Source organism: Trichechus manatus, unplaced genomic scaffold (assembly GCF_000243295.1).
Source record: "Trichechus manatus latirostris isolate Lorelei unplaced genomic scaffold, TriManLat1.0 scaffold00016, whole genome shotgun sequence".
Taxonomy (NCBI): domain Eukaryota; kingdom Metazoa; phylum Chordata; class Mammalia; order Sirenia; family Trichechidae; genus Trichechus; species Trichechus manatus.
The window spans coordinates 21,556,402-21,575,176 of NW_004443952.1; the positions used below are offsets into that span (position 1 = coordinate 21,556,402).

The 18,775-nt window shown below is 37.0% G+C and overlaps 1 protein-coding gene across 2 annotated transcripts in view; it reads right to left on the reverse strand.

Annotated features, from left to right (window-relative positions):
* Positions 1-5,029: 5,029 nt before the first annotated feature.
* The window catches only part of TGFBR1 (transforming growth factor beta receptor 1), a 56,460-nt gene continuing 42,714 nt past the window's right edge, over positions 5,030-18,775 (reverse strand). For both annotated transcript variants that reach the window (XM_004372229.2, XM_023727471.1), the window contains exons 6-9: positions 12,667-12,823; positions 11,000-11,124; positions 9,629-9,759; positions 5,030-6,262 (exon numbers count right to left, since the gene is read on the reverse strand). In XM_004372229.2, coding sequence (XP_004372286.1) covers positions 6,137-6,262; positions 9,629-9,759; positions 11,000-11,124; positions 12,667-12,823 — 539 coding nt within the window. In that variant the 3' untranslated portion in view covers positions 5,030-6,136. The remainder of the gene's footprint in view (positions 6,263-9,628; positions 9,760-10,999; positions 11,125-12,666; positions 12,824-18,775) is intronic.

The following is an 18,775-nucleotide window of genomic DNA, read 5'->3' on the forward strand; positions in this document are numbered from 1 at the left end:
TGACATGTCGTGGGGTTGTTAACCACTGTCATAAAACAATATGTGTACTGTTTAATGAGAAACTATTTGTTCTGTAAACCTTCATCTAAAGTACAGTTTTAAAAAAAAGATTTACAGCCTCAGAAACCCTACAGGGCAGTTCTTCTCTGTCCTATAGGGTCGCCATGAGTCGGAATCGACTCTTCAGAAAAGGGTTTGGTTTTTTGTTTGCCACAATACATTCTCATTCTATTACTGGTCAACTCCCCTAGATCCTTTTATTTCCTACGTTTTTTTACCCTCCCTCAACTGTTTCTTTTCCCTTTCCCCTCTTTGCAATACTTGTCAATCCCTTTTTCTATTTTTTTATAGTAGGCAACAAATTATGTCTTGAGTGTCTTCCCTTTCTCATCCCCCTAACTCAAAGAATCTTTTATTCCCACGATTTGACATTATTTAACTGCATCATCTGACCTATAATAAAATCTGCGCATGGCTGAACCATGCATTTAAGGGTACCTCTAGCTTTTGTAACTATTGAATATACCATGGACAGTCAAAAGAACGAACAAATCTATCTGGGAAGAAGTGCAACCAGAATGTTCCTTAGAAGCAAAGATGGCGAGACTACGTCTCACATACTTCGGACGTTTGTCAAGAGGGATCAGTCCCTGGAGAAGGACATCATGCTTAGTAGAGGGCCAGTGAAAAAGAAGATCCTCAATGAGATGGACTGACAGGGTGGCTGCAACAATGGGCTCAAGCATAACAATGATTGTGAGGATGGTGCGGGACTGGGCAGTGTTTCATTCTGTGGTACATAGGTTGCTGAGTTGGAACCGACTCATCGGCACCTAACAACTAGCTTTTGTAACATCACGTCTTTCTACTTATTTCCAGAATAGTCTCACTGTTTTCTAAGTTGCCAAAAGGTGCAGAGTTGCAAGATATGCTCATCAGGTCATATACATAAAAAAGCTTTTCTCCAAATTAGGAAACACCAAAAGCAGAAGGGGCCTGTATAAAAAGCTAGTTCTGCTGTTTTTCTGAAACCATTTTTAAAAATCTCACCTTTCCCCCAACTTTCAACAAAAGCTCCACATCCCAGCGATGTCTTGTTTATTATGAAGGAAGAAAAAAAAAATCGCTAAGTCCAGTCTTCAGGTTGAAGGGATTAGTTTTTAATAGGGTTTCAAACCCATTTGTACCCCTGCTAAGAATTTGCATTTCTAACAAGTTCCCAGGAAGTTATACATAAGAAATCACCTGAGGACCTTGTTAAAATGTGGATTCTGATTCAATATATCCGGGGTGGACGAACAAAACTCCTCCCAGAATCAGTCAAGTGTTTTGAGAGAACATCTCCACCCTCTCCATCATTATTTCCCCTGTTCTCACCCCCAGGAGACTTAACTGTTTAAATCTACTTTAAAAAAAAAAAAAAAAGTCCATTTCTACAAATTATGCCCTTCCTTAAATTAGGAATGAATATGAAAATATTTTTCCTTTGAAAATCACTGAAAAACTTTAAAAAAATCAAAGACCCAAAATTATAACACACTTTAACACAAACTTAGCAAATTTGCTGGCCCAAAAGCAAAGGAGTTCACAGGTCCATCCTGCCCGCTGACGGTGACAACCCAAAGTATGTGGAAAGAACCGGCCACACACACTGACGCACCTTTGGCAGGTGGGTCCTTCTCAAATACAGCCACTAAACGCTCTTCTAACCCAAAGATCCTAGGCTCTATCTACAGTAACCACACTTCATAACAAGATGGCTCGCTCCCATCAATACACACACTTTATTTTAAATTATGCCACTAGCACATTGGGATAAAAAGTAATTTATTTGCATTGCTTCAATTTTTCTACTGTAGTGTTAGGACTTAACATAAGCATCACTCATCTACTTCTATTTGCAGTTCATTCAGAGCATTTCTACAAATACAATATACAATTTTTAGAAACTTATGGAGAAATGCAGTTTATGTTTTTCTCTCCTTTATACAGGTTTCTCAAAATCATTCAACTTAAACGAAAATTTACATGGACATTTTCTGTACATATCTGAAAGGGCAGATAATACACTAATAAAGCTAAAAGAATTTTGCACAAATACAATAAAATACAGAAAACAGAAAGTAAAGATGATGTTATTTGGGGTACAAATATAAACAATACAGTACCATTTGAGTAATTTAGCAACATAATACCCATATTTTATAGAAATAGAACTGAAAACCTGGAGAACGCTTTGACAAATATTAAACATTATATACACAATGAGGTAAATGTACCTTGGTCTCTTGAGAGGTAATTTAAGTTTAAAGCAATTGACATTTTGAAGCATCTCCTTGACATATAAAGAAACATCAAACACCTCTATAACCACTCCATTGGCACAATGTGAAAAAGGGATATCAAAACACGGTTCATGATATTCAATTCACAAATCATGTTAAAAAATAAAAACAAATTCACTGTCAAGCTTTAAGAAACAGGTTGAATGTTATTAACCACATTTTTAAAAGTTTACAAGTAAGACTGCATAACGGGACTGAAAAGTTTAAATGTACTGACAATCCTCAGGATGTCCCAGAAGTCCAGCATTCTTAGAGAGAGGGCCCATGGGTATTCCAGTATTCCAAAACAGACACAAGAAGCTTCAATACATTTTAGAGCTATTCTTTTAAGATCTCAAAATGTTTGAATTAACCTTTTCTGCCGAGTTGTAATAGAACCATTATTTGGAATCTCCACCATTCGGAGTCAGAACACGGCCATGGTCAAGAAACAAAAGTAACAGTTGACTTACAATCACCCTTTCAGTGCAAGGATGAAAATAAACTCTTGATATGACACATCTAATGGGATACAGATTTTGTTGTGCATTTGTATTAAAACTCTGTCACCCTGCTTTACAAAAATGTTTATGTCTGACAGTTCTCAGGCATAGAGAAAACAAAGGTAATTCATGTGTGGGCTGCAAAATGGCCAAGTGACCCACATAAACTTCATAATAAGAACTGAAATCTGAAATTCTTAATGGCCATGGCGTTGTACACTGACTCAAGGCACTTCTTGAGCACTATCATTAAAGCAGAATCACAGGCTCAGCTCTTCAGGCCTTACCCTGTGCTATACAGAATACAAGTGGCCACTGTATCTGTGCAACCTCCATTGCCGTAGCTGCCACTCCACTCCTCATACACGGGTAGAGTCAAAGCAGGGCAGCCAGCAGGGGCATCCCAAGCCTCATCCACTCCAAACATGCCTCCTGACAGCATCTAGGAATTCCATGAACTATTTTATTCTAGGTCTCAAAAGCAGCTCTTTAGTCAAAAGGCTGTGGGGAAGGCAGGGGAGAGGGTTTGTGATGGGATGGGAGGGTGGCAAAGCGATGGTCTCTGAGTCAGGGATTGGCAGGAGGGTAGGTTGGGGAAAACAGGCTACATATAAAAAAAGGATCAGAAATGTCTAGGCCCCACTTAGTCGTACATCCCCCATCCCCATTCCCCTGGGGTATTGACAAAATGGATGTGAACAGGTAATTTGCCAGAAGATATGTTTCAGTCAAATTGAATCTTGGAGGGTAAGCATCTTAGGAGAGGCAGTATAAACAAAGGCTTATGTTTCTAAATGACAAAATTAATATTCTAGTCAAATTTATCTACAGTTATGGCCACAGTAATCATGATCTGTCTCTTGTAAGTCACTTTCACTTTCAGTATTAGCTAACTGGGGCCCACTGCTAGCCAAAAAAGGAATTAGCTGCAGTAATATGTAAACCCAATTGAGAACTAAATTCCAGCTTTTAAAAAATTCCCTGATTCATCAAAAGTACATTTTATCCATCTAGGCAAGAACAGTATAGTTGTAACTCAGTCTTGGATTTAATAACGAATACCTTCGGCACAAGTTGATTACCTAATATGAAAGTGAGAAATCATGTATCACGATTTTAAATCAGATGCGAACTTTTGGTATGTTCTTAAAATTATATAAAAATAGTTTTAGTGATAAAATGCATTGGTCCCCTGGATTTCATAAAGCAGATATGGTAGGCTTAGAAATCTCCAAAAAAAAAAGTACCTGATCACAGAGCTAGAGATTATTAAACAGCAAATATAACACAATTACAAAAACAAACCTCCAAAATCATTCATTTGCTTCAATTAAATCATGGTAACTATAGAAAAAAACCTCAAATTTGTAGTCAAAATATTAAATAACCTCTAAGCACATTTTCCCCATTTTTTTAAACACATGAAATTGACACGAAATTCTTACGTAATGTCATTTATTCTAAGATTACTTTGGTTTTAAGATCAAATAAGTCTTTCAAATTCATTCTTACCATGTGTAAGAGATAAGACATTATCAGAATGCAACTCAGTCAACTCAGGCCACTATTTCTTACTGACCAAAACACTATATAAGGGTTATTCTGAGCCTTTTATCAGGAAATTGATAGCACTATAAAATCAAAGTCTTGCCTCACAGCTATGATAGTTTTATTTTCCCCCAGAAGAAGATCACAGTGATAAAAAGGACTCTGAAAATTGTGAAAACCCTACAAAGACTTTATAGCACTGGACGTAAAAACCAGTTATTATAAGCTGGGTTCAACTTAATGTGAGAAGACTACAAGTTTGCTTTAAACATTCGACTGAAAACATCTTTAAATGGAAAACATATATTCAGAATATTCTTTAGCTACCACCTCTGCCAAATATTGAGGGTGCAATGAACTCATTATGTAACAATGCAAATTAAGTAGTTGCAATATCTGCACACTGAAGAAAGACTGAATTAAAAGCTGCCTTTCTCAAAGTGTAGTGAGACCTCAAAACCACACCACCTCCAACCTTAGTTACAAAGACAGAATCCACCAAACATTTACTCCTACAGAACAATGTGACTCTTGCACACCTGTTATCTAGTAAATTATTACTTTTACCTTCTTAGAAAGAGGTCTATTATTTAACATTAACCATATTCTAAGTGTAATTCATTTTTTAAAAAAATAACACTGTCTTTGATCAGATAAAGAAAAAAATGGCTTACAGAATGCCATACAACTTTTCACAAGTAGCTAGACAAACTTTTCCTTTTAGAAAAATTAGTCTGTATGCTACAAATGTTAAATTATTAAAGTATTGTAAGTATTTAGACAGTGCCACTGATTTTTTTAAAAAAAGTATTCTTAAGATAGCGCAATTAAAATGGAAAAGCTTGATGTGAGAATGTTCAAACGTGACCATAACAACATATTAATTAATCCACTTCATTTCTTCAGTGGTTTAAGCACATTTTGGTAGGAAAAAGGCATTTTAAAAATGGAATACCAAATGACACACCACAAAAACCCTTCCAAAAAACAAAAGAGAAAAAGCCTGGATTACCCAGTTAAATAAACTTTTTGAATTCAGACACTTGGGTTTTAAACCACACAGGCTTTAAGCAATTCTACTGATTTCCATGAGAAGAACACAGAAGTGGCACTTACTGGTATAGTACAATCCCATTTTGAAGGCATGTAATGTTCTCAATATGTGAAAGAACAATAATAGTATACAAAATATGATTGCATAAATTATGTTCCTCACTGCTGTATGAGGTCATTTTAGACTCAAGATAAGAGTTTTATGTGTTAGTTTTAAGATCCTGAAAATTATAGAACAGTACATTCAAAGTCTGATTCAAGGAAACTCTTCAGTGGTTCAGCATCCTGAGAATGTACTAACCAGGAGTAAATCACTTTCCTTAAAAATAAGAAATATTTTATATAACTCAGCAATCCAGCTCCTTTACCATTAAAAATGATCTTCGGTACAAAGGAGTTACTAAAGTTAAGACCAGCAATCATCTTTAAAAAAAACAAGTTTTGTGTTAATAAAAAATAAAGGTAGACTACACAACATATTGTAACTGTCCTGGGAAAGAAGCGTTCATAGTGCACAGATAGGACCCACATGGCTATTTCCTGGATCCAAAGAAATTCTGGGAGGTTTCTTAATTGGCCTTATTACACTGTTGCAAACGGAAGCAATATCCTTCTGTTCCCTCTCCGTGAGGTATAACAATTGACCTCCCAAATGAAAACCCAGGAGCAGATCTGAAGAAAAAGTAGAGTTCAGGCAAAGCTGCAGAATTACATTTTGATGCCTTCCTGTTGACTGAGTTGTGATAATGTTTTCTTAATCCGCAAAGCTGTAAGTCTAGCTGCTCCGTTGGCATACCAACATTCTCTCATAATTTTAGCCATTACTCTCAAGGCCTATAACAAAATAAAAGAAAAATAATTAATGCATGTACCACTTTCCATTCATCTGGATAAGAACCGTTACCTGCACATTTTCTTTTTCTAATAAAGTATGTACAAGGTTTTTTGTTTCAGCATTATTTGCAACAGCAAATGAGCAGAAATGACCGAGATTTCCATCAACAGAGTACGGTGCCAGCAGCTGGAAAGCAGATGGCCAGAGATAACTTACTTAGCAGACCTAAAAAAGCTAAATCCTAAACCAGCACTGGGCAAGGCAAAGAAGGAATCTGAAACTCCCTCCAAACCAAGGAATTAGCTGCATCAAGTACCTCTGGTTGTGGGGATGAAGCTCAGGCTAAAAATAGAAGGATTAGCTTAAAGTATGCTTATACAGTAGCTGGAATCCTAGCTACCTGCCCCTCCTCAACTTCACATAGCTCCCTACCTCCATCCAGCAGAAGGCTACAGTTTTTTCTCTCAGAGAGGGTAAAACAGAGATTTCTGGCCTGGGGAATATGAAGGTAGAAGTTCTGTGCTAAAAACACACTAAACGCTTTCTCTCCAAACATCAGCAGCAACTTGGACATACTCTCCCAGACAGGAGACTGGAAGCAGCTTCTCTGGGGAATTTGACCAGCCCAAGAGGAAAGACCTGAAGAGTGTGACATCAGTGGTTCCTTAAGGAAGCAGCTCAGATTATCCTAAAGATCACAGTCGATAAGCTCCATTCACAAAGCTTCCTATCAGCTTTCAGTGCCCTTCTTTTTTTTTAAGTATGAAGAGAATGAGGTTGATCAGACATTTGAGGACAGTAATGTGAAATGCAGAAACTGAAACAAACACGAAAAAACAACTTGGAGACAACAGAAGCTTACAGAGAAAAGAAAATGTCAAAACTCTATCACTAATATCCTCAAAGAGAGGAAAGATACTAACACTGCCTCTATCATTTAAAACTCTACATTTTCCCATTTTCTTTTCTCCAAGAACTTTTTCCCCAAAGTTGCTTTTTTCCCCCGATGTATATTTCAGTCTCTGTATTTCCTATTAGATGTCTAATAATGAACAGGAGGCTACAAACAAAGGGCATTCAAAGAACAAAGGGGTAATCCTGGAAATTAAAAGTATGATAGCTCTTAGTCCAGTAATGAAGTCACTCCAGAGGTTCACCTTTTAGCCAAAGATAAGACAGACTCACAGGACAAAACGAGACTAAATGGGCACACTAAGCCCAGGGGCAAGGACTAGAAGGCAGGAGGGGACAGGAAATCTGGTAATGGGGAACCCAAGGTCGAGAAGGGAGAGTACTAACATGTAATCGGGTTGTTAACCAATGCCATAAAACAACATATGTACTGTTTAATGAGAAGCTAGTTTGTTCTGTAAACCTTCATCTAAAGTTCAAAAAAAAAAAAAATCAAAAAAATATGATAGCTCACATAGAAAACTGCATAGAACTAGAAGACAAAGTTGAAAAACTTCCCAGAAAGTTGTGAAAAAAGATGAAGAAATAAAAAATAGGAGAGAAAAGATAAGAAAATTATAGGATCTGTTCAGGAGCTCTAACATTCAAATATCTGGAGTTAAACGGAATAAAGAAGTGGCAGGGAAGAAACCAAAGAAATACTTCAGAAACATTTCCTAGAAATGAAAGTTCATTTCCAGATCAAAAGAACCAAGTGCCCAGCACATACATTCACTCAACAAATAGTTATTCTGTCCCTACCATGTACCAGATACTGCTCTAGCTAGGTGTTAGGGGTATAGCAGTGAGCAAAACAGACAAAAATCCCTGCCCTCATAAAGCTTACTTTCCGTTGGGGTAAGACAGATAATAAATAAGCAGTAAAACACATGGATTGTCAGATAGTTGTAAATGCTAGGGAAGGAGATAAAGTATGCTAGGGAAGGACAGCGCTATTTTAAATAGGTAGAAAGGGAGTAATTCACTGACAAGGGAACATTTGAGCAGAGACCTGAAATAGGTTAGCAAATGAGTAAACCAAGAAACAGGAAGCTACAGAATTCAGGAAGGGAGATTCAACACAAAAGAGAGGCAATGGGAATCTCAGGATGTAAGTTGAGAAATGTCCCCAAATGACAATGGTACAGTGGGCCGACAGGGCAACCAGTCCAGACTGAACAGGTCTGAAGGCTCTGGAAGAGACCGTTTTAGGTATTCTATCAGTTTCATATTCTTGATGTGTTTCAACTATCGAGAGATTTATACAACCAAAGAAAAGTGAATTAGTGATAAATACATAGAAAACTAAGCAAATTGAGAACAAAAATGACAGTGATGACATTAATTCAGCAAGACATGATAGTACCTGCAAACTGCATGTGTGCTATTAATGTTCACTGTTAACTTCTTTAGTTCTTAAAAGTCATCTGTTTAATAAAAACCTGCTCTAATTACTGAAAGAGTGTATGGATACTTCAAGTCTGTACTCTGCAGTATCCAGATCAAATTTTAAAAAGACAAAATCTGGTCCCACCCTCATTTGTTAAACTATGTCATATGCAAATTCTTTGAGCGTGCTGATATGCATCTTACCTGGGTCTGGATATATGGTTTTGTTTGAAGTAGCTAGGAGCTCTCTGAGGAGTTCTACATTAAGATGTAAAATCAACTAGTGAAGTGACCAGTTTTCCATTCCTCCCTAACCTGCAAAACTTCAAAGCTGTAAGGAAATGCCTCACCTCACCAATATTATAATGGTAACAGCTAGCAATTAAGGACAAGTTAAATAAATTTTTTCTAATGAATTCTTTAAATTTAGAACCAAGTAAACATTTCTAAGAACTTTGTCAGAGGTGAAGTTAACAGAGCAGCTTGGATGCTGCTGGGAAGTATTCTTCTAAAAATTCCCGGTAAGTTGTCATATGGGCAATCAGATCAATAAAATGCAAAATCATCTGAACCACCTTCACAACCATCTAAGTCCGTCATTTTACAAAGGGGGATGTTAAGGAACTAGAGAACGGAAGTGATCTGCCTAGAGTGAGAGACTAAATGGCAGCCATGCTGGCCTACAATGCAAGTCTCCTAATTCCTGTCCAGTGCTTATCTCACTATTCTGGGTCACCCTGGCTGGAGAGTGGGCATTCATTTTAAAAGCAGGTACCATGGCTCTGTTGGCAGATCTAAACACTGTTCTGATAGATTAACAACAATGTTCCGTGGCCTTTGCAATGTGCTTAAAATTGGTCAATATGAAAACGAGATTATTCTGTTTTTATTCACTGGCTTAACTGCCATGAGAAAGGAAGAAAGGGGAATTCTTGTGGCTGTTTTCCTTAAAGAAAAGTCATGATGTTTCCGTTTACTAAGCAGAAGCAGTTTAGAAAATTGTGTAATATCCAAAAGAAACTCACTTCACAGCTTTGCCATCTGTTTGGAATATTTGGCCTTAACTTCTGTTCACAAACAACTTTTCTCATTTCTTCAACTGATGGATCAGAAGGTACAAGATCATAATAAGGCAGCTGGTAATCTTCATGAATTCCTGTAACAGGTTAAAAAAAAAAAAATTAAGTTCTATTTTGAAAAATGCATTCAGATAAAGCCAAGCCATTCTCTGACCAGATGGAGAAGAGCACTTTCTGAGAGTCCTATTTCAGTGCCCCATTGCTAAGTTAGGTAAGCAAAACAGGGCTTACACCTTCTTCCACCTCATCAATAACTGCACCAACAATCCACCTTCCTGAGTGGGCACTGGGTCCACACCTTGAAATTATCTGTTGCCAGGGGGTCAGCAAAGACTATTTTGACGATGATTAACTATGAGCTGTGATGACAAGACTGACGTTTCCTCCTAGAACTTCACTGCACAGCAATTGAGAGATTTTATTCTGTGGTGAGAGCTTCTCACTCGGTGAGGGGGTACACTCTATCACTGAAATGGGAATTCTACAAGGCAAATCTGAGGTACAAATTCCTTTGTCTACTTGCACCTGTCAATAACAGGTCATATTTGCTACAAAGCAGAGATATACACTGCCTCTCACTGCCTCAAAAACCTGAGGTCCCAGGTCTCTCTGCCAAGCATGGACACCCAAGCCTAAAAGACTCTCGAGTAACATCTGAAAGTGTTCGGTCTAAAACTAAACCTAAAAGTTAAAACAAATTTATTTTTAAAAGTTAGATGTAATGGCTACTATCAAGATAAAAAAGAACACCTCCCACAAAAACAAGAAACAGGAACTCGCTTAAAATGATTTATGTGACACCTACCAATCACTACAAGTAAAAGTTAGAGAAGCAGACAAGATGCCCATCTCTGAGACCATGTACCATTGGGTACAAATCAAAGACAATCTCTTGAGAAATTAACAAGAGTCCCTGATATAAGAACATCAAGTTGTAGCAAAGAGTCCCACTCTCAAGGGAAAAATGTCAGTTTGACCCAGATAAACGCTATAAACAGTTTCCTAGGTAGCCCATCAAACAGTAGTTCACTCTAAATAACTATATTCCAAGATAAAAGAGGCTGGGATCAGATGCTTCCCAAGATTCAAGTGGAAAGAGAAAAAGAAGACACTAGGATAAAGCTGTGCATTTGCATGTCATGTCATTTTCCCTCACTACAGTTTTATCTCCTTTATTTTTTCTGGTGATCTCAGTGATCACCTGTAGAACATAACCTCAGACTGCTGACTATGTGTAATTTCATTCAATAAAAAAGAAGGCAATTCTTGAACAACTTCTTTTTGAGACAAATTGTTGGAGAGGGGGAAGCAATTTACCACCAATGGAACATCGTCGAGCAATTTCCCAAAATACTAGGCCCATTGCATAGATGTCAGCACGCTTGAAGGATTCAAAGTGTTTCATATTTATGGAATCATCTAGAACTTCAGGGGCCATGTACCTAAAAAAGGAGTCAACACTTTATTTCATGGAATGGAGGACAATTATTTTTGAACTGTTTCATAATTTTTTCTCCTGAGAATCAAAAAAATCAAAATTAACTAATTTTAAGATTTTTCCCTTTGAGCATGGTTCTAGTGTTATTAAAATATGATTCTTGCTTATTATAAAAAATGTTCTAAAATACAAAGAAGTGAAAAAAATCATCCCATTACAACCACATTGTTAACATTTTGATGAACATCATTTCAGACATCTCTCTCTCTATATAGATACATGCATACAATATTACATAACTGAGATTACATTAGACTCAAGAAAAATATTAAATATTTACACTGGTTTGAAAATTAATTATGTCAACTAAATCCCATGAAAAGCTAAAACAATGATCTGTAGCTTCCAATAAAAGACACACACACAGACACTTGCGGCTATTACAAATGTCTTAACATACACCACCTGCATTGTCATGTATGATGCTTTGTCATGTATGATGCAGGGATTATATATTTTAATTTAGAAGTCTTCTCACTACAAGATGAAAGAAAGGACAGGGACATACTCCAGGGAAACAATACTAGGTAAAAATGAATGTCAGTCCTCATACTGATGCCACATTGTTGGGTTTCTGTAGCTAATGTTTGCAAACCTCATTAAGCTTCTGAAGTTTCAAAAACCCTCCCTAAGATTATAGGTCAGGACCCACAAAGACCTGCAGCAACCACTGTCCTGGACCCATGAGCTAGTCAATAGTTCTGAGAGACCCAGTTGAATCCAGAAATCATGAATTCAGTATGAATAGCCTTAACCAAGGCCCAAGCAGTAGTTTTGAAGAAACGCTGAGGCAGCACGCTGTTATGCACACAGCAAGAGCTTTTACACTGGAAAGGCCAGGTTCAAATCTTAGCTCGTCAGCTTTCCATCCATGTGAAATTGGCCCCATTATTTAACTTCCATGAAGCAGTTTCATCATCTGTGCGTTAGTGGCAATGAAACCTACCTAGTTAGGTTCTTTTGAGGATTCATGGATTCGACAAATATTTACTGAGGACCTACCATGTAATAGGCACTGTAATGAAAGGAAGGGTGAGTACAAATTAGGGAAACAACAGGGGAAAATATGCTCTAGGGTACAGCACATGCAAAAGACTCTAAGAAAGAGAGAATGGCATGTTTTTGAGAATTGAAAATAGTTGGGCTAACTACAACACAGCATTTGAGGAGGGAATTAAATGAGATAACATACGTAAAAGACCTATTAAAATCCTTGGTGCACAGTAGGTACACTGTACACATTAAATTCCATTGCTATTATAATTAATATAACTAACAATATTTTCTGGAAGGGACACCTTTCATCAGCAGGCATCTGTAAGTCAAGTAACTGGTTTCAGAGCAGGCAAGAACATTAGATCTTCTACCTGTGGGCAATCTAATAAGGTACACATTTGAGTCTCAGAAGATATATGCATATACAAATGAGAAGGAGAAAGAAAAGACACTGATTTCAGAAGGTACTCAAAACAATTAACAAGTCTACCTTTTTGTTCCCACTCTGTGGTTTGGAGCAATATCGATTGTATCAGTGGCTGAATCATGTCTTACTGCCAGTCCCAAGTCTGCAATACAGCAAGTTCCATTCTTCTTTACCAAGATATTCTTTGATTTCAAATCTCTATGAGCAATGGCTGGTTTTCCTAAAGAACCAAAAATTAAACATGATTGGTTAAAAGGTAATACCAAGCACAACTCTCACCTTCAAGTTCAAAAGCATCTCTTCCCATCTGTCTTAGTCATCTAGTGCTGCTCTAACAGAAAAACCACGAGAGGATGGCTTTAACAAGGAGAAGTTTATTCTCTCACAGTCCAGTAGGCTACAAGTCCGAATTCAGGGCATCAGCTCCAGAAGGCTTTCTCTCTGTCAGCTCTGGAGGAAGGTCCTTGTGAGGCATCAGTCTTTCCTTGGTCTGGGAGCTTCTTTGTGCAGGAACCTCAGGTCCAAAGGACAAGCCCTGCTCCCAGCACTGCTTTCTTGGTGGTATGAGGTTCCCATATGTCTCTGCTCGCTTCTCTCTTTTATATCTCAAAAGAGATTGGATTAAGGCACTATCTAATCTTGTAAACCTCATCAGTATAACCTCATCACAGTGATAGAGTTTACAACACATAAGGAAATCACATCAGATTACACAATCATACAGTACTGTGAATCATGAATGTCAGTCCTCATACTGATGCCACATTGTAGGGTTTCTGTAGCTAACGTTTGCCAACGTTTGACGGATATTTTTTGGGGACACAATTCAATCCATGACACCATCCCAGTATCAAAGCATTTCAGCCCACATCACCGGCAACACCTAGGCAATTACCAAACTCAACCTCAAGTGAAACATTATAACCAAAGTCATTAAAATTACATTTCTTTGAAGAAAATGGATATAATAAGATGCTCCAAAAGATAATGTTCAAAAACCTTAAGTCTAAGGAGTCAAAGACTTGGGAACCCTAGTCATAGACTCATGTTTCCAGCCCAGGAACCCAAGTATCTGGATCACTTCCCTTTTCTATCAACTGAATGTGCTCAGTATTAAATGTACTACCTTTAATACTAACCATAAGGAAAAGTACTGTTAAAAAATAATAATTAACAATGTGGAAAAATTAGAACCTTCATACATACATCACTGGTGGGAATGTAAAATGGTGTAGTCACTTTGGAAAAGCCTGGCAATTTCTCAAATGGTTAAACATAGTTATCATGTGATCCAGCAATTCCACTCCTATGTATATACCCAAGAGAATTAGAAAGTATGTTTACACAAAAATCTGTACACCAATGCTCATACAGTATCCAAAATAGCTAAAAAAAAAAAAAAAGGAAACAACCTAAATATCCATCAACGTGTCAACAAAATGTAGTTTATCCATACAATGGAATAGATATCATCCATAAAACGGAATGATGAACTGGAAACACGTTAAGTGAAAGAAGCCAGTCATAAATATTACACATTGTATGATTCCATTTATATGAAATCTCCAGAGCAGGGAGATCTATAGAGACAGGAAATAGATTAGTGGCTGCCTAGGGCAGAGGATTTGGGTGAAAATGGGGAGTGACTGCTAATATGTATGAGATTTCTTTCTGATGTGATGAAAATGTTCTAAAATTGATTGTGGCAATAGTTGTACAACTCTGAATATATTAAAAACCATTGAATTGTATACTTTAAACGAGTGAATTATATGGTATCTGAATTTATCTCAAAAAAGCTGTTATTTAAAAAATAATAATTACAAAGATGAGCCTGGCTAAGATGTGAAATGAAATAGCACATATGTAGTAAAACGGAGAGTCGGGGAGCCATCAGGTAGCAAGTGGATAATCAGAGCAAACTGTGGCATCTGATATCATACATGTCATAAAACCATACCATAAAAATTTCATGACTAAAAGTTATTTAATTTTCAACTGTAAAACTATATCATATAGTCTCCTTATCTCAAACAGAATTATTGATTGATGGCTAGATACCATTTATATAGCAAACTGTCGTTTACAAACCACTTTAACATTGCATTTGATATACTCTCTTCACTTTGAGCTCTAAATAAAACTCAGATCCTCCAAAAATCACAACAACGGATGCTACTTTTAAGAACTCACAAAAATACCACAGTGTTGTTACAATGACTAGAGAATTTGTAAACAGTCCCAGATTCCTAACTTCAGCTGAGATTTTTAACAGAAAGATAAAATGTTCTTGTCTAAAAACTCATTTTAAACCATTTCCAATTAGGCAGACTTCTTACAAAAATTTCCTTTTTCTTTTAAATGAAATCTTAAAATGTTTTTATTAACTCTAAATCATCTTAATTGAGTAACATTTAAAACAATATAGAATCACTGAACTTAAAGCCTGGAAAGAGCCTGACATGTAATTTTCCCCAAAATCCCACTTTACAGACTGAGAATCTGAGAGCCTAGAACATCAATTAACTGACTTGCCCCAAACTAGGTTTATACAGGCACTCCCCTGTTAAAAAGCAATATCCAGGGGCAACCTATTTCTTGAATGATAAGGTCAAGTTTTCCGAGATTGCATTTAACTTCTGACCACCATGAAGACAAACAATCCAAAGTCAAAACCACGGTGAACAGCTCGCCATTTCCCAAACAAGATGGGATCATTCCTTTCTTCGTGTCCCTGCAAATGCACACCTTTACCCTCTACTTAGAATACCTCTCCCATCTTATCACTCTGAAAACTCCTACAGCGGCTCCTTGGAAATCCTATGAGGCAGCTCTACTTTGTCCATATAGGTCGCTATAAGTCAACCGGTTTGGTTTTTTCGTAATGACATTAAGCTTCACCACGTGACTTTGATCAATGGCATCTGAGTGGAGGCTACCTATATCACATTGAGCAGAAGCTTTAAGAACCACTTCTTTTTCTTTCCTTTGCTACAAGAATGGTGTGTCTCAAAAACTTTTTTTTTTTAATTGTGCTTTAAGTTTATACCTCAAGTTAGTTTCTCATACAAAAATTTATACACACATTGTTATGGGACCCTAGTTGCCATCCCTATAATGTGACAGCACACTCCTCCTTTCCACCCTGGATTTCCCACGTCCATTCAACCAGCTCCTGTCCCTTTCTGCCTTCTTATGTCGCCTCTGAAGAGGGAGCTGCCCATTTAGTCTCACGTATCTACTTGAATTAAGAAGCACACTCTTCACAAGTATCATTTTATGTCGTATAGTCCAGCCTAATCTTTTTCTGAAGAGTTGGCTTCGGGAATGGTTTTGTTGTTGTTGTTGTTGTTGCTATCAGGTACAGTGCTGCAATGAACATGAGTATGCATATATCTATTCACGTGACAGCTCATTTCTCTAGGATATAATCCAAGAAGTGGGATTGTTGGATCGTATGGTACTTCTATTTCTAGATTTTAAGGAAGCATCAAATTGATTTCCAAAGTGGTTGTACCATTTTACATTCCTACCAAGTGTATAAGTGTTCCAGTCTCTCCACAACATCTCCAACATTTACTATTTTGTGTTTTTTGGATTAATGCTAGCCTTGTTGGGGTGAGATGGTATCTCATTGTAGTTTTGATTTGCATTTCTCTAATGGCTAATGATCATAAGCATTTCCTCATCTTATATGTTAGATGTCTGAATGTCTTCTTCGGTGAAGTGCCTGTTTAGATCCTTTGCCCATTTTTTAATTGCGTTATTAGTCTTTTTGTTGTTGAGGTTTTGCAGTATCTTGTAGATTTTAGAGCTCAGACCCTGATCAGGTATGTCACAGCCAAAAATTTTTTCCCAGTCTGTACACTGTCTTTTTACTCTTTTGGTGAAGTCTTTTCATGACCCTAAGTGATTGATTTTTAGGAGCTCCCAATTATCTCGTTTCTCTTCTGGTGTTTGTGCATTGTTAGCAAAGCTTTGTATTCTGTTTATGCCATGTATTAGGGCTCCTAGTGTTGTCCCTATTTTTTTTTCCATAATCTTTATTGTTTTAGATTTTATATTTAGGTCTTTGATCCATTTTGAGTTAGTTTTTGTACATGGTGTGAGGTATGGGTCTTGATTCAGTTTTTTGCAGATGGACATCCAGTTACACCAGCACCATTTGTTAAAGAGATTGTCTTTTCCCCAATTTACGAACTTTGGGCCTTTGTCAAATATCAGCTGCTCATAGGTGGATGAATTTACATCTGGATTCTCAATTCTGTTCCATCAGTCTATGTATCTGTTGTTGTACCAGTACCAGGCTGTTTTGACTACCACGGCAGTATAACAGGTTCTAAAATCAGGCAGTGTGAGGCCTACCACTTTGTTCTTCTTCACTAATGCTTTACTTATCCGGGACCTCTTCCCTTTCCATATGATGTTGGTGACTTGCTTCTCTGTCTCATTAAAAAATGTCACTGGAATTTGGATCAGGATTGCACTGTATCTGTAGATTGCTTTGGGTAGAATTGACATTTGCATAATGTTGAGTCTTTTATCCATGAGCAGGGTATGTTTTTCCACTTATGCAGGTCTCTTTTGGTTTCTTGCAGTAGTGTCTTATAGTTTTCTTTGTATAGGTCTTTTACGTCTCTGGTTAGATTTATTTCTAAGTATTTTATCTTCTTGGGGCCTACTGTAAATGGTATTGATTTGGTGATTTCCTCTTTGAAGTTCTCTTTGTTGGTGTAGAGGAATCCAACTGATTTCTGTATGTTTGTCTTGTATCCTGATACTTTGCTGAAATCTTCTATTAGTTCCAGTAGTTTTCTTTGTGGATTCTTTGGGGTTTTCTGTGTATAAGACCATATCTTCTGCAAATAGGGATACTTGTACTTCTTACTTACCAATTTGGATGCCCTTTATTTCTTTTTCTAGCCTAACTGCTCTGGCTAGGACCTCCAGCACAATGCTGAATAAGAGCAGTGATGAAGGGCATCTTTGCCGGGTTCCTGTTCTCAAGGGGAATGCTTTCAGACTCTATTTAGGATGATATTGGTGGCGGCTTTGTATAAATGCCCTTTATTATGTTGAGGAATTTCCCTTCTATTCCTATTTTGCTGAGGGTTCTTCTCATGAATGGGTTTTGGACTTTGTCAAATGCCTTTTTTGCATCAATTAAGATCATGTGGTTCTTGTTTTTTGTTTTATTTATGTGACGGATTACACTGATAGTTTTTCTAATGTTGAACCATCCCTACGTGAATCCCACTTGGTCATGGTGAATTATTTTTTTTATATGTTGTTGAATTCTATTGTCTAGAATTTTGTTTAGGATTTTTGCGTCAATGTTCATGAGGGATATTGGTCTGTAATTTTCTTTTTTTGTGGTGTCTTTACCTGGTTTTGGTATCAGGGTTATGCTGGCTTCATGGAATGAGTTTGGGAGTATTCCATCCTTTTCTATGCTCCAAAATACCTTTAGCAGTAGTGGTGTTAACTCTTCTCTGAAAGTTTGGTAGACTCTTCCAGTGAAACTGCCCGGGCCAGGGCTTTTTTTTGTTGGGAGTTTTTTATTTACCTTTTCTATCTCTTCTTTTGTTACAGGTTTATTTAGTTGTTCTACCTTTGTTTGTGTTAGTTTAGGTAGGTAGTGAGTTTCTAGAAATTTGTCCATTTCCTCTAGGTTTTCAAATTTGTTGGCGTACAATGTTTCATAGTATTCTGTTACGACTCTTTTAATTTCAGTTGAGTCTGTTGTGATATCGCCCACCTCATTTCTTATTCGAGTTATTTGCTTCTTCTTGTGTTTTTCTTTTGTCAGTTTGACCAGTGGTTTATGGATTTTGTTGATCTTTTCAAAAAACAAGCTTTTGGTCTTGTTAACTCTTTCAATTGTTTTTCTATTCTCTATTTCATTTAATTCTGCTCTAACTCTTATTATTTCCTTTCTTCTGGTGCTTGAGGTCTTCTTTTGTTGCTCTCTTTCTATTTGTTCAAGTTGTAGGGTTAATGTTTTGATTCTGGCCATTTCCTCTTTTTGGATGTGTGCATTCATTGCTATAAATTCACTTTTGAGCACTGCTTTTGCTGTGTCACAAAGGTTCTGGTAGGATGTGTTTTCATTCTTATTTGATTCTGTGAATTTATTTATTCCGTCCTTAATTTCTTCTATAACCCAGTAGTT